The sequence below is a fragment of the Mya arenaria genome, chromosome 1, assembly GCF_026914265.1.
Source record: "Mya arenaria isolate MELC-2E11 chromosome 1, ASM2691426v1".
Taxonomy (NCBI): Eukaryota; Metazoa; Mollusca; class Bivalvia; order Myida; family Myidae; genus Mya; species Mya arenaria.
Window position 1 is genome coordinate 32673659 of NC_069122.1, and position 16365 is coordinate 32690023.

General features: G+C 33.1%; 1 protein-coding gene across 1 annotated transcript; it reads right to left on the reverse strand.

The window, feature by feature from the left end:
- Nucleotides 1–659: 659 nt before the first annotated feature.
- LOC128234463 (calcitonin gene-related peptide type 1 receptor-like) lies at nucleotides 660–15480 on the reverse strand. Its single transcript, XM_052948719.1, has 10 exons — nucleotides 14440–15480; nucleotides 9302–9399; nucleotides 8679–8770; nucleotides 6048–6198; nucleotides 4053–4203; nucleotides 3673–3739; nucleotides 3232–3298; nucleotides 2888–2970; nucleotides 1643–1778; nucleotides 660–1476 (listed from the first exon to the last, which is right to left on the reverse strand). The coding sequence occupies exons 1-10, from the start codon at nucleotides 14891–14893 to the stop codon at nucleotides 1195–1197; spliced, it is 1581 nt and encodes a 526-aa protein (XP_052804679.1). The 5' UTR covers nucleotides 14894–15480; the 3' UTR covers nucleotides 660–1194.
- Between the last annotated feature and the right edge of the window lie 885 nt (nucleotides 15481–16365).

Below are 16365 nucleotides of genomic sequence, written 5' to 3' on the forward strand. Positions count from 1 at the left end.
AGCTTGATATATTTCGGTTAACCTTGAAATACATACTAAATAATTTCGACGACGGTCATATAGTTTGTTTCATCATCGACATCTATTGTCACATAGAAAGATCAAGGAATATTTATCCTGTTTTTGTATCGGCTTTGATTGTAAGTCGATCAACCAGACATATCTCCGTTCAAAGGCAAATATCCAATCATTTATCAATAAAGCTATTTTGAAAAGTATGTGATATGTGTGTGCTGTTTGTGTGTGTGTGTGGTGTTAATACGTTGTGCCTATATTTGATTGTGGATTCGGCCATTGCCTTGTGCCAATGAACATAGTTTATTATTGCATTTCCGACTTTTGTGGTTGTCCGTATAGTTTTCATTGTATACTCCTCATTTACAAGGTCAAGATGAACATTTCAATTTATTAAAGTCCTGCAAAACATTGCCCTTGGAGGGACGCTTAGGCACATGATCCTTTACGATACATTACTAATAGAGATATAATTGGTGCCCTGGTTAAGCCAAGCATGATAACAACAGAAGTCTGTAAGGAGTGCCGAGGTACACATATTTTTTATTAATATTGTATTGCTTATCAATTTTCAAGGTCTATTTCCGACGACAGAGTAGTATTACAAAGAAAATCTGGTAAGAAAGTTGAATATATTATTGAAAGGCAGTTTTCCGTGATAACTTTCAAACAACTATTTCAATATTGCTGCGTATGTTCAATTTGTTTTTTCATATGTCAAGTTTGTTGTATGACACTCAACTCATTTTTGTCTTTATCAACTTACATTTGTATTGGATTGTCCATGTCAAATAATTTCATTTGCAATAATATTTAAATAAATGGTAACTATTTGCATTGTTGCATTTATTAAACAATCATGACAAACGGAGATATGACAGAATAAAATATATTCTTAACAAGAAAAAAAGAACATATTTTACTTTCATCTGTCAGCTTACCAAATTCAAATGGCCTTACTGCTTTTGATTAGAAGGATCACATGCAAGACGTGCACAATGATTAGATAATAACTCTGGGCATATTGATTAGAAAATAACTCTGGACATATGAATTTCACTTTGTAAATTAAATAGTAGGCTTTACTGTACAATGCACAATCAAACATAAGTTTCGCTGAACGGATATTCAGAACATTTGTCAGTATATAACTGTCACTCGGCTTTAACAGTTCTGAGGTCATACAGAAAATGTCACGTGACCATTTGTCGGTGTTGTAGGCTCCTGCGTGGTACTACTAGTACTGAGTGGCATATAACTTTTATCAGAATTGTCCTTGCATTTCGTGCTTCGTCTTGCAGAAGATGTGTATGACGTTACTTGTGTTGCAGAAGACATGCTGTTTTTACGATTATGATGTTTAGATGACGTGCCGATGTTTATGTGAGATCCTATACAATTCCTCATGTTTGTATAAACCTCGCCGTTGAAAAAGCAGAAAATTAACGCCACTGTCGCCCCCTATAATAATAGTAAATGCATTTGAAACATATTTTAAGATTGTTTTCAAAACTGCGACGAATGTAAAATCAATTGTAACTAATCATAACATCATCGCCGGTGTAAAACTATTAATTGTCACTTAGACGTATTTTACTGACGGCTAACTTGTTGCCAGTCCGTGTACCTGTGTATTTTGAATGACCTTCTGCAGTATCTCATACGTAAACGACAGCGTGGTCCCAGGCGGGGGTCTGTATATCACAAGGAACTGTTGGAGACCAAACAAAGGCACTAATACAAACGTCGCTTTTAACGCTTTCCTGTAAGAAAAACGAATTTATAACTATTATCACTGTTTATGTTTGTACAAATTTAGTTTACCTTTACAGTTTAAATTTAAGAAATATTTTCACGTAACGTTGTCTGATGAATTTATTAATAAACTCTTATACTTTTTACAATATTATAACGGAGCAATACCGACATCTGTTTAATCAATACGGTTTTTTAAATTGTTATTATACATTATAATACCTCACTTTTGTATACAATGGTAAAATCCCATTACCCGAAAACGAGATATTTTGACTATCAGAATTTTTTTTCAACATTTTTGACACGTGACCAAGTGAAAATTCACTGCCAGGTCATGTCGTATAAGGGCAAATAACTACTTCAATATTTAAACTAAATAACGTGATTGCCTCCCTTATACACATGCAACAGTGACGTCACTAACCAATGTGTACGCAAAAACATCAGACGACAGGAACTGTTAGTTATTTGAAGGAATTTTAGCATAATTAACGTTGGAATTTGTTCTAGATATAATTATTCATTATGCCATATTTTGTTTACCTTGTTAAACCTGTTTAATTAAATGAATTAAAATCATTTTATGTACTTAAATTTGTTCGTAATAATTAAATAAATATCATGTCGCATTATGTTTGACATTTATATTGTCAACCCTTACGCCTCGGTTGACATTCTGCTCTCAGTTTGACAAATGAATATCAATGTCACACATGCTGGCATATGATATTTATATAATATAACAAAGATCATTAAATTTGAGAATGTTCCCCTTCTTAAGTTATCCCTTTTTCGAAATAATACTGATTATCGATATACCGACCACAATAAAAGAAAAAGCATGCATTGTCACTTTTTAGGGAATACAGGACGGTGTCATGGAATATACACAGGTGATAACGACACTAGGATTGGTATGAATAGTTATGGTATCAAATAGATGCTTTTTGAAATCAACTGTTTATGTCTTCAGTTTAATTTTCCGCATTCATAAAACGACAAAAAAGCCAAACAAAAAATGCAAACATTGTACATATATGGAAAATGAGCAATAACAATATGTTTAAGCTCCTTATTAAAATACACATGTATAAAACAGAAACACTGGAATTACCTGTAATTCTTCGGTTCATTTGGGTGTATTTGCAATTTAGAGCATAAGATTTTCAATATATTTGCAAGGAAGAGGACATTTGCCTGAAACGACATAAAGAATTAATGATTAGATGGAAAATAAATTATCGCAGTATAGTAAATCCTAACTTTATTCAGTTGCACTGTTATGATTACTTATTTCTTGTATTGTTGATATCAAATGTTGCATGGTACGAAATGGCAAGATGGTATAAAACTCAAAAAAATCAAAATTACTTGAATATCAGGGATACAAGTAAGTCTACAGAAATATATTATTTGTGTGTTTTTGCTTTAAGCTCATTCTTACTTAATCTTACTTACCCCGATACAAAGCAGATTGGGTGTGTAGAGTAACCATTCAAATGGGCCTATGTTGTGTACCCAGCAACTGAAACGATATATATTGGTTTGAAATTACTACAATGCTACAGTTGCCCTTTAACCTACTGTTATATTTTCTAGAGGTACAAACACTATAAGTTAAACGATATACAGGCAAACAAGGCAAACGTACACGCACACAAAGTACATTTACGCAATGAGCTTATGTGTTGTTTTTTTTTCATTTTTTTAGTTTGGTCTATGTAACTGAAAAGCAATTGAAGCTCGAATCCCAAATCATTAGATATAGGTAATACCATTGAGTCTCGCTCAAGACGATTCAAAATATCTGTTTCAACGATTATTGTTTCATGTTGTTTATAGCAGTAACAGGATAGCAAAAATACCTGTTATGAAATATCTTCCGTTTCAAACCATTACCTTGAATTATATTCCTGTTTTGTAGCTCTGATTACAGAATAGATCAGAGATGGAATCCAGGCACCAACTAAGAAAGCAAGAAAAGTGCGATATTATTACGTATACAGCTTTCTTTTGGATTATAATTGATAAATGGTTTTGCTATTGTTTGATTAAATTGAAGTCTTAATATTAAATATGTATTTCAAAACCATTGCACTTTGTTTTATGCTTATACTTATGCTTATTAGTCAAAGATCAAGGAACATCAAACGGTCAGCATGCTGTGTTATGTTAAACACCTGGAGTATCTAATGTATGTTGCTATTTCTTCACCGAGCAAATATGTACTACATGTATTAGTGTAAAGCCAAAAAGTATACTTTATGTATTCTGCTTACCCCAGCCAAATATAAAGTATGGTATGAGTGTTTTAGGAGGCGAGAAGGCGTGGACGATAAGTCGATGGAGGTACAAACCCTCACAAAACATCCAAAAGAAGTTTGCCGTGCTAACGTACCGTGTCAGTATGTACAGTAGCTTACAGCTCGCCTGAAATAAGAAAACCATATACCGCTCAATAATTGACCGGCAACTGGATAACAGTTCTAATGCAGCTACTCCAACTTTCAAAAATGTACTGATGTCGATGTGCCCTGTGATTGTATGTTATAAAATCTAGCGAACTGTGGAGGTTTTGTCAATATTTATATTCTCAGTCTGATCAATCTTCAGCTTATTTTTGTCAAAAGGAAAGCTCGGAAAGTAATTCATACAACTCACTGAAACAAATATGGGATTGTGAAGTACTGAACGTTGCAATATTTAATATGCTTCCATTTAAATTGAAGAGGATAATAACTCTTGAGTACTGCATTAATTGTTTTATTAACACTTAAAGATCAATTCACCGATGAATAGCTATGATAAATAAACACATGCAAAAAGGATCGGTAACGACACTTGCTGCTTTCACATAAACGAAGTATTTTATCACTGAAATTATTACAAGGAGTAAATAGTTCGTGGTTTGCTTGTCATTTGTTTTTTACTCATTGGCATTGAACAATACGTTTATAAAATGTATATGCGCATTATACTACAGTTCGTTTTAATGTTTCAATTTCCGCAACATTTAATAAGGTTTTGTCAAAGGACGTGACCATGTTCGTACGGGAACTGTTTTAATGGTGCAGTCTGCAATACAGATGTCAAGCATACAATCAAGAACGAATAGAAAAATAAACCCAGGTACGTTGATTAATAAATGAATATACACAAAATACAGACAGAGGTCTATGCTGTTTATAACATGGAATAAATAGCAATTAATTAACCGCAAACTATGTCAAACATTAAAACAAGATACGTTGATAGGTATATGTTATATACAAAATACAGACAGGAGCCTATGTTGTTAAGAACCTTAAATAAATGGTATTAAAATAACCGTTTCTATATAGTGATAGAAACGTTTGTGGATATTGATATTTGTAAATATATTGTCACTTATCGATTTAATATGTGATATATCTAGTTTTTCTTTTTTTATAGTTCTTCATCATTATAAAAGATTTAAGCAGCCGATACTGCCTCAAATATAATAGACAAGTGAAAAGGTTTCAATTCATCTTGTTTACGTACGTCTTTCCTATTTTTAATTTTTATTTATACTGTTTCCTTATTGTTTCCATATAGATACGTTTTTCATTCTGGTCGACACAATTCCACGCCTGGCTCAATGCGAGCTAAATCTGAGACTGTTGGCTGTCTTTCAATAATTTCATCGTTCCCCTTCAAAGAAAACAACTTTGCTCAGATTTGATTTATTCGTTTTTAGGTATTGATTATGTACGGCCAATGAGAACCTGAAATTATTTTAACAATAATATGTTATTTTAAATAGTTTCTTAATTTTCTTCAAGTTGATGCAGACTCCAATGTGGCTTCTGTTCGAAAAAGATAAAAGTACTTTAGAAATATTTTTATTTGCAATTTGATACATAAGTGATTTCATTTTCTGACTGATAGGAAAGATAAATAAGACATTGTTTTTTAAAAAGAATGATTTTTGGTGTGTGTTTACCTCAATTTTATGTTGAAATTATTATATTATAAGTACAAATTTAGCGACATGTGCTTATTTATTAGGCTATTAAATCCCTATAACCTAATAAATACATACTATATGAAACCTTTACATATTATTATATTCTGCTTATTGAAATAAAAATATTTGCTTTGTTAAATGTACTGAATATTTACCCTTTCTTCAAATTGTAGAGCCTTCCATAACAGGCATCCAAAGGGTTTTGTTAAAAATCAAAATTGCATCATTATGTAAATGTTAGACATAAAAGATACTTTTTGAATGTATCTTAACTAAAATCACTTACAGAATTTCGGTGCATAACAGTGTCTGTCCGTTCGTTCTGCAATCGATCCAGGTAGACAGCGACATCCCACGTGACAGTGACTATGGAAGCGAATATAAAGGACAGGAACAAACAGAGATGAAGCTTGATTCTTTTCTGCACCCTCAGCGGCCTGCATGCAGACGGAGATAAACGTTAATTGATTAACTTATAGGAAATATGGTCATGTGATTAATTACATACTTGTCATTTCATGTTGAGCTGTGAGTTGTCTGCATATTTATTAAGTTTAAATATAAATACATTCAAACATTTACGGGCATCAGTATAACTAATAGCTAAGAAACACGTTAAAAAATCAGGGTTTTTATTTTGGGGAATATATATGTAAAGACAAATGTTTTTTTGATACATTCACTAAAAAAAGAGAACCATTTTGTCTGTGGAAAATAAGTTTGGATGCTTTGTCTAATTTTCTGTGAAATGTCCGGACAGTGACAAATCTTTGACTAAGTCAAAATGTAATGTGTTTTTTCATTGTATAAATGGTACAATATTTCGAAGGTAACCGTTGTTGTTTTTAACTAAGGGAATGCGCTGACATTATTGAGAAACGATTGGAAAATCGTTCACTTATTCATTTTGAAAAACCGCAATGTAGAAAGCAGGAAAAAAATCAAAATTTATTAAAATTATCCTTTTAATTTAAGAGCCCTCGATTATGAGAGACATTCTTTAGTTTCAATTGACTAAATACTAATACATATATTACTTCATATTTCTATTTCGTTCCAGTCATCTTTATTGCGCGCTACGTATTCTGTTTATATTGTATCGATATCAAATATCATCAACCTTGTAAACAACCTATCATTAAAGTAAAGTTTATCTGTCGTATGACATTCCCACGGCCTAATATACCTATTTTAGCTACTATGTTTACCAAACTGGAATATGGGGCGCGATTATCATAGCCGATACCTATCTTTTTTGTTACATATTAAACTCAACATAAATATCAGGTTACGCTGTTTTACAGATATGTTTCAATTGTCTGTTCTGACTTTCATTATCAAGTTATAAAGACACTTCGACTGAATAGGGCGATCATCCGTTTATATTGTTATCACAATATGACAATGCGTTATTTTGTTCAATTGGCTATTCGAACAGAAAACACGATCATTTCATTTAACAGCTATCGCATGAATGGCATTAACAACTTTCATTCTATTCGCAGTTTATTGAATTGCATTTAAATCTTTCAGTCTGAGATTCTTGCTTCGATTCAAATTAATAATTATGGCTTAAGTCTGGCTAATCTGTAGAGTAATAAATAACAAAAAACTTATATCACGGAAAAGCGATGCTAATATCCATGACATTTGATTTGCGCTCTCAAGTCGCAAAACAGTAGATCCAAGACAATTTTACCTAGAAGTATGTAAAGCTAATGTAAATCGGCGGCAAGAAAGAAAATGCCAAGGCTTATTTGTTGATAAATTTGATTTGTACTTTAGATGAAGACAATAATGGTAAAATGCTACGCTCTCCTAATCACATATGTTTTTTTTATCAAGATATGCACTACAAAATACATAGTAAATAACAAAGACACTGAAAAGTACAGTAACACGCTCAGAATACTACAAATTAAGTTTCAATCACACTGTTTAGCGGCACAAACTGACAGTAAACGACAGGCACTACGAACAAACGAACAACGTACAAACATGCAAACAGACCACAAGTGCATAGTTTTTAACTTTAGTGTGTTTAACAAATGTTGGGTACGATCCAAGCATTCGAGAGTTATCTGGTAAAGCTGGTATTTTTTATTTTGCATTTAACCCAACATGAAAACCAATCATGAAATTAACCTTTTTTTTAATTTTGACTGGAGAAACAATTTTTTCAAGTGTTCATGCAATATAGTGTGGACATATCTAATAAATATCTCAACAAATTGTTAAAACGAACTTAGTAGGATTGCCCTTGCTTATGATAAAAATATATGTTGAGGCATACACTTTTGCCCCTTTTGATAGATGTTTGTACGAATACGTGGTCAAGTCATTGACAAGAATAAATTTAAAGTGACACTAGTATTTAAAATCAATACATATAATGTATAACAAACACAAATTTTGAGTTATATACCTTTAACTACTTACTAAATAATGCATTTATGGAAAATAAAAGTTAGTAACCGTATATCTTATAGCTGAACACGCACAAAATGTATACGACTGGTGGGACCTAACAGATTTACAGTGATCAACTATCGTCTTATAAGGTAGGAACTTTGCGGCGATCAGAAAAAATATTATACCGGCGAACAACTTCATTTGTTTAATAAATAAAATACCTAATATCGATGATTTTACTGACGGTCGTAGACTTGTTTTCGAATACTGCCCTGTAAATGTTTACTACATGTTGTTGTTGTTTCTATTAATGGTGATTACATACCTTATGCCAAAGAAAGTTGCCCATGCTGGTAAATGGAACAGTAATCTGAGTATGTTTCACGCCGGCACACTTAACCATCGTCTGGGTTGATTGTAAACATGCTCGTAAAAGTATAAGTTAACTGAAAATGTTACACGCCCGTGCCACAAACACCATCGTCTGGTTTCAATGATAACATACCTGATGCCAAGTAGGATGGCGCAGGCTGGTATAAGGAGGAGGAGACTGAGGATGTTACACGCCAGCGCCACATAAACCACCGTTTGGTAATCCTATAAAAAGAAACATTAGTTTATGTTTGTATTTATACAGCATATGAAATCTAACACTTCGTATATACATATCCTAAATCCGAAACCAATGCATAATAAAACGTAGCATGTAATATTTTAACATAATTTAAACCTATAAAAGAGCAGGAATTTTTATCGTTGTGCTTACTAAACAGGCTTTAAAATATATGTTAATAAATGCAACAATAATGCTACTATGGCATTTTTCCTTGCATCGTCAAACAAAGTCATAATATTGGCTACTTGGCTAGAAGACAGCCAATATGAGTGATAATAATAATGGTCAAGTGGCTCAAGTTTCTGCCTCTCGACCAAAAGGTTGTGCGTGCGGTCAACACTAAGCTCTCAAAATGTTCACAAGTACCGGTTTCTATCAGGAAACGGACTTGAGCTTGATTCTATAAGCTGTCACAATTAAGCACAAATAAGCTAGGCACATAGTTTAAACTCATTTAGAAATACATGGTTCGGTATGCAGATTGCTTAATCATAGTAAAGGCAAGATAATACCTGTTTCGGTACACATGTTGTGTAATTCGTCCATTCCGAGCCTGTAACCGGGTTCAACCACCATGTACCATTTTCTGTACAGTCTTTGTATGCGTATGCTGAAACATATAATCACAACTATTCTTAATTTGTTGTCCTGAAAAGCTTTAGTTGGTTAAGACTTTTCTTAAGAAATAAAAGAGCGGTAAATAGTTATATTCATTGCTAGATTTATAGATAACACAGCTACGGTTGTTAAAATAGAAAAATCTAAAATAAGTAAAAACAACCAATGGATCTGCATATATATATTACTTAACGTGGCATTCTTCCCTAAATATAAAAAGTGATAAGTTTGAAATATTAACGTAGTAACTCTTAACATATCAGTTTTTATAGCTATCATTATTGTATGCGGAGCTGGTACTGCCTCTCTGACTTCAATTGACATAATTGGACACCAGCTGGCGATGGGACATATGCAATATATCCCCTACAGTAATTCGTTAAATCAACATGCTGACCTCAAGGCCTGAACGTTATACTAATCCGTTAATAAAAATAACATTCTTCAAATTAATGACCGTAACTGGGAGGTATTTATATGCTAAATATCAATTTATAATTCTTTATCAATCACACGCTAAAATAATTGAGCATTATGCCAAACGTAAGGTCGAAGTTCTGATAATTTCAGATATGTTGATTTACATACTATTTGTTTTGATTTATTGATCGTTGGATCATGTAATTAATGTTATTAGGATCGTATAGTGAGCGATATTGGCGTTTCGGCTCAGGCTGCATTGTCAATTTGTCAAGTGTTTGGCAAAAACTCATTTTCAACAAATATATTGATAGTGTTCACATCCGAACACAAACAACATGATATTTCTCAGGGGAAAGGACTGTGTCAAAGCTAAAGGCATCCCACAGGCACCTGTATTTTGTTTTACTATTCAATATTATTATTGATGTTAATTGTCCCGGATAGATTATGTGTTAATGGATATTGTTTGTATTAAACATATAAATCAATTTCGCAAGTCCTGTCAAGAATCTTGCGATAAGCATCAAACTTGTTATAACACAATACAAATATTGTTTGTCGTACCATTTAAAAAGATGGTTCCCGGGCAAGCTTTTAGAAGTTATACAATGTAAATGTTCAAATATGCTCTGTTTATGACTGTTTCGTTATTTCACTATTGTTGGCGTTAAGTGCTGTATATTTGCTTTAAAATCAAATACGATGCTTTTACATGTCAATTGTGTTGTAATTATCATAACCCAAAATAAAAATTTAAATAGGTATACTTCAGATTTAGTATGCGCATCTTGGTTGTATTTCGTAAATGACATGGAAAGGTGACCTATTGTTGCTCAATCAAGATTCAATTCAGGTACAGCCACTGACACTTCAGCCAAATAATATAACAACCACCTTATTTTAAAGCACAAGACTATGACCTACCAGACACGGGACGAGAAACACACAGCGTACAAACTACAAAGGCAGGCCACACATGCATCAACATATATTTATCAAAACATGTTAGTGGAGCCAGGACATGAACGGTCAGTGAAACCGGAGACGACTCACATTATAACCAAGTTGATGGATTTGAAACCAGGATCGTGTCCTTACACTTTAAAATATAACAAAATCAGCAGATCATATAAACTGATGAACGTCAATTATCTAACGACCAATAAAATCCAGCACCTGCTTACGAATTAACCAAGTCAACCTTTTAACTGTACGGAAGCACGAGAAAGGAAATAACATTTTTAGTTCCATTGAGCTTTCTAGTGCACGTTTAAAGAAAAACGTGCTTATGTCGAACATGTTAAAGGTACAAATACACGTATAATTCTTGATATGCAGCATCAAATACATTGCAAATTTATTGCCATTCCACGGCCTTTGTGTTATTATAAGATCTATTCATAGTAAAAGCAGCGCTTTATAAGAATTCGAACGTTTGACGAAAAATATATGTTTACGACAGACAGACACATATGATCTTGTCTTGTAAGAAAATATCTCCACCAAGGTATTGTTATTTAAGATATTCCCGTCGGCAAGAGCGTAATTAGAGCATGATCTTATATTACAAATTGGCTGACATTGGTATAACGAGCATTTAGTTATATATATTTGGTTGCATAATATTTCAAGAATGTTTTGCATATGTTAAAATGGGCGTATATGGATCTAGTATATAACTTAAATCAGTAACAAATAACATAATTGATCAAAATAAAAAATAAAAAAACACCTGAAATCTTGAGAAACTTCAAATTCATTGTAGGTATGACAAATGGGCTTCGAGCGGAATCCTTTGTATTGCTTTGTACGGTCTACCAGATAGTATTGTTATTACAACCATGTTGATTTTAATATTGGTGACACCAACTTAGCATATGTTTATCATATTTTCATCTATCCCAATATATGTCGATTGACAATAAGTTTCAAAGCTTTTATGCAGAGTCGATTGCTTCAACAATTATTAATAATAATAATATCATTAACTAATAAAAGACTTCAAATCTACTTCAATAACATTCTAATCGGAATAAATTTATATCATATTATGCCATACTAATATAAATGACGAAAACATGTGTCTCATATCTATTTATCAATTTCCAGTTATAAACTGAGTTAAACAAGCTTGTTATTCATCTTAACAGTAAATATAAATGTTCGGGTAATAATTTCAATTCGTAATACATTGCAAATTATCGATAATGTAAATATCTTTATAATTCAAAATCAATAAGTAAAAAAGCAAACATCGTTGTATCCATTTATGTTGTCATCGAAACGTAAACGCAATTATAGAGAGACATAGAGAACAGTTGTTAAAACCACGTAAGTGAGTTTTCTGATATTTTAAGAATCAATTGATTAAATGATATTATTACACAGTAACGTTTCTGATTTGTGTACTGTCTTTTTCTGATTGGGCCACTATCATAACGAGATACATTTCTTTGGTAAAAACCATGTTTGTCTCATTAATGAAACAAGACCATGTAATTTAGGTTTAAAATTAACCGGAAAAGAATTTACATTACTCTGAATAGAAAACGAGATAAGGCATAGAACAGGACTGTTTCACAAATGATGCAGCTGGTTTGTTTATCTTAGATATTGTGGTAATGTCCATGTCGCGGCAAGCAATTTAAATTATCTAGAGCTTGAGAGGTTTTAAATTGGTCGAATTGTCCATTAACTTGTAAATATAAATTTGTGAAGAATAACTTTTGAATTGCCGATATTGTATAATATAAGGGCATTTTTATCAAATATATTTTTGTGCAAACTTGCATTGCGGCTATTTAGGGTTTTATCTGATGTTAGAACGCAAGTGATTCATTCTTAACGATGAAAAGTAAAAACACTTACTAGAATTTTAAACAAATTAGTGCACTGAAAATCTGTCACCAATAATTCAAGAAGATAATTTAAAAGTTAGTATTATAAGACATTGGTTTTGTAACGTTCATTAGCAAAAGGTCGCTGCCAGAATAGTTCTTCAATAATAAAAGTAGTTTACATTGTATGTACACTGATATAAGTACAGGTAGTATTGTTATCAGCTAAGTATGTGATAAGCGACAATGGGATATCACACTTACATCAATTTATGACTGCCTTCAATGACAAAAGAGAGCTAAGTATTTTCGAGATCTAATAAAATAAATTTACTTGTCAAATAGAATATAGGAAGTATGCTTTTTCAGTTAGCGGTAACATCAAGATTATTCTCTGCGGTTATGTCAGAGTGTTTCAAATACGTGACCTGAGTATTATCTTTAAAGTTGTTGATAATTTGCGGCTCATGGCACAAGGTTTAAGGGACTAGAATGCAGATTGTCTCAAAATAGGCAAATACAATATGTCTTCTAAACGAGACTGGAATTTTTAATACGGGCTAGTATGAAGCCGACAATACATAACTTACATAAATACATAATTTAAAGCTGTCTCAGGTGAATTTACCTGTTTAAAAATAGCGCATACCGGTTTCCCAGTTTAAAGTGATCATACTTAGCGTGTGACAGTTACGTCATAAGTACAGATACATATACCGACACTATTTCTAAGTTTACTTTCGGACAGACAAACCAAGTAAGCTTGAAATTTATTAAGCCCATATTCTGTTAAACTTCTGAGGATAATGACCATTTTCTCAAGATACTGCCAAATGCCCTGCTTTAACACTCACACATTTCCCAACTTCACACCAAACAAACGCGTTCAGGCAGTGTATATGTTTTTATCTAATATATAACCATTCTGTTCTTAATATTTAAAAATACGGACACAGTATCCATCGGTCAAGGTAGCCTACTCGCTATCTATCAGTGGATGATGTTTACTCGGTCAGTGTAAAAGATTGTGAAGTTGCCTCTGACATTTTAACAAAATTTGTTTAAATTGAATTGTATCAGTGAGGTTCATATTTCAGTGAAATGTTATTTGACCCATGTATCTTTATGATTGAGTCTCATCTTGATGATAAAGTGAAATTAATATGTCAGGGAAAGATTTGGATCAAATTAAAGGTATGATGTTGGAAATAATTGATAAACACAAGAAGCTGTTTAAGTTTAAAGAGGAAGTCAGTAAGCGTCTGCTTAGGCAAACACACCAATGTTTGCACACAAACACTAAGTTTTTTTCTTGAAAACGAAGTCTTTAAGAGTTTTCTATCGCAGAACAACAAACTGTTAAGTAATATATTGGTTAAACAGTCATGAAGGGGGGGGGGGGGGTCCACCATCCGGTACGTATATGTTTCAAGTTTATTTATTTTTATTTTAATATAATAGAATGCAAACAATAATATACACCAAAAATTTACCTTTAAGGATTAGAAATTATTGAAAAATACGATTCATCCCCTACCCCCCCCCCCCACACACCCCCAACCAGCAAACAGTGTAAACCAACTGCATTTCGGTTATGAGAGGGTGCGCAAGTAAAACAGTTTTACCCATAAGTTACACCCCCGCTAACGTCAACCCCAAGATCAGCTCCTGGTTTAACGCCTTTTTCAAAAGCAGTTGTATGTCAGTTTCAGGAAATTGACGTTTTAACAACTAAATATTCAGCAAAAGAATCATAAACCAATAAAGCTTACCGGATGTGGATCCATGCTCTATGTAGCTGGGACATGAAAGCTGTACTCGAGTAGAGGGCAGGACGTCGTCAAAACAGCTGTACCCGTCCCACGTGCGTGGACAGAACACAACGGAAGTGACGTTACTCAGAGGGGTGTTTAACTGTTTTTGACAACATCTTATTGCTGCCTGGCAGCAGTCAGTCCAGCGCGTGCAGTCGTCATGGTTAAGTGAGTTACATATACTGTCATGATAATTGGGGTCGTTAACGTCAGCTAAGACGGAAAAGTTTTCAGGGTAATGTGTCAGTTCACTTTCCGTGGGAACAAGCATCCACGGTTTTTCAGTTTTAGGCGTTAATTTATTTCCCGAATGAAAAAGATATTTATAACACATGGAACATGAGAACACATTAAATATATTCACTGGTAACTCAAAAAGCCTGTCCCTGCAAATTCCGTCTGTATACTCCATTTCATATTTTTTTTTTAATTATTAACTCAAAGCGCACATCACGATCCTTAGGCCTTTTCTGAGTGGTCAGTACCGGTCCATGACAGAAAACACATCCAATACTTATTTCAAATGTTTTTTTAAAAAAATAACCTTGTTTGTTGAACTCCTGTTTTATTTTCATTTCAACTAGCGATGAAACGCGTAAACACGTACATCTGTTTGTTTAAACCGATAACTGTTTGTTGATTAAGGTAAAATTTGCTAAAGCTAAATTATCGAAAAGATATAATCCAATGTTACATAAACGTTCCACCGTACACCAACCGCCTGCCTGTGAACTTTAAACAGGTGATTACAAATCTACCTGCACATATTAACATATCAACTCCACGACTTCAATTTCTAAAACCAGTACACAAATAAATAATTCAAAAGCAAACAACTTCAAGTGTGCACTAAGGAACAATTCATAGTTTTAAACCCCACCGAATTACTGCACAATGTCACAAAGCCCGTGTTTATTAGCTTATCGGAATGTATCATTTACATTAAAGATAGTACATCCAAAATCGGAGGCTGGTTTAAATTCGATAGTGCACAGTACGTTTAAGCGTATCACATGTATTGAAACAGTGGTCGAGATAGAACTGACATTTGATGAACCTCAATATGATAGCTATAAAACTGTCCACGATATAATTACTGGTCGCCACTAACAGTAGATATACAAACAATGTTATCTATGATCAGTCACGATCCTTGGTTATACTAGCAGGTGCTATAAATTTACGGCTTATTTCGATATAATTAATTATAAATGTTAACTATTTGAAAACTATCATATATTTAATCAACGTTGTTTGTTTATACCCTATGCACATAATAACACCCTGTACCTACATTACTTAATCTCGCACGGTTCACTGATTTCAAAGTTGTGGAGTAGTGATTTTCAGAATAAAGATATAAATTAAATAGGGCGTGAAAATAACCAACATGTAATTACTTTAACTGCAGAAATGAATGAGGAAGTTCATTAATAATGCATAAATCAACGATGTATTAACTTTTCAAAACGAGTAAATAAAACAGTGTTTGTTCGAATGGAAATTAGTTCACTTTTCGTTATGTTTATAACAGGTTCACCCAAATGATTCGATTAGCGCAAACTTATCCAAATGACATGCATTCTGTATATGTGCGATATCCTCGAAGAGTAAAAACATATTATCCAATGAACCTCCTGATATCTCTTTATGTATCGTCACTGCTCTACATTATGTTATCCCATCACCTCAGGCTAAAAGAAATCATTCATTTCGCCATTCGCTCATTGGGAACATACGACAGTCTAGCTGGTCTGTTGACGCTTCCAAGCTTTCATGAGAAATGAGGAAATATTTTTCCAATACATTTTTCTTTCTGAAATAGTCATTGACTAGCCAGATGAATACCAAGATGCAGCAGGCTGTCTGTCTGATTTATATCGT

Excerpts from the sequence above, each read along its gene's own strand:
- LOC128234463 (XM_052948719.1), bottom strand. The coding sequence starts at position 14,893 with ATGGAGTATACAGACGGAATTTGCAGGGACAGGCTTTTTGAGTTACCA. Across the intron at positions 6,199-8,678 it reads GCCATCCTACTTGGCATCAG|GCCGCTGAGGGTGCAGAAAA; the intron begins GTATGTTATCAT and ends GTCTGCATGCAG. Across the intron at positions 3,740-4,052 it reads ATACTTTATATTTGGCTGGG|TTGGTGCCTGGATTCCATCT; the intron begins GTAAGCAGAATA and ends TTGCTTTCTTAG.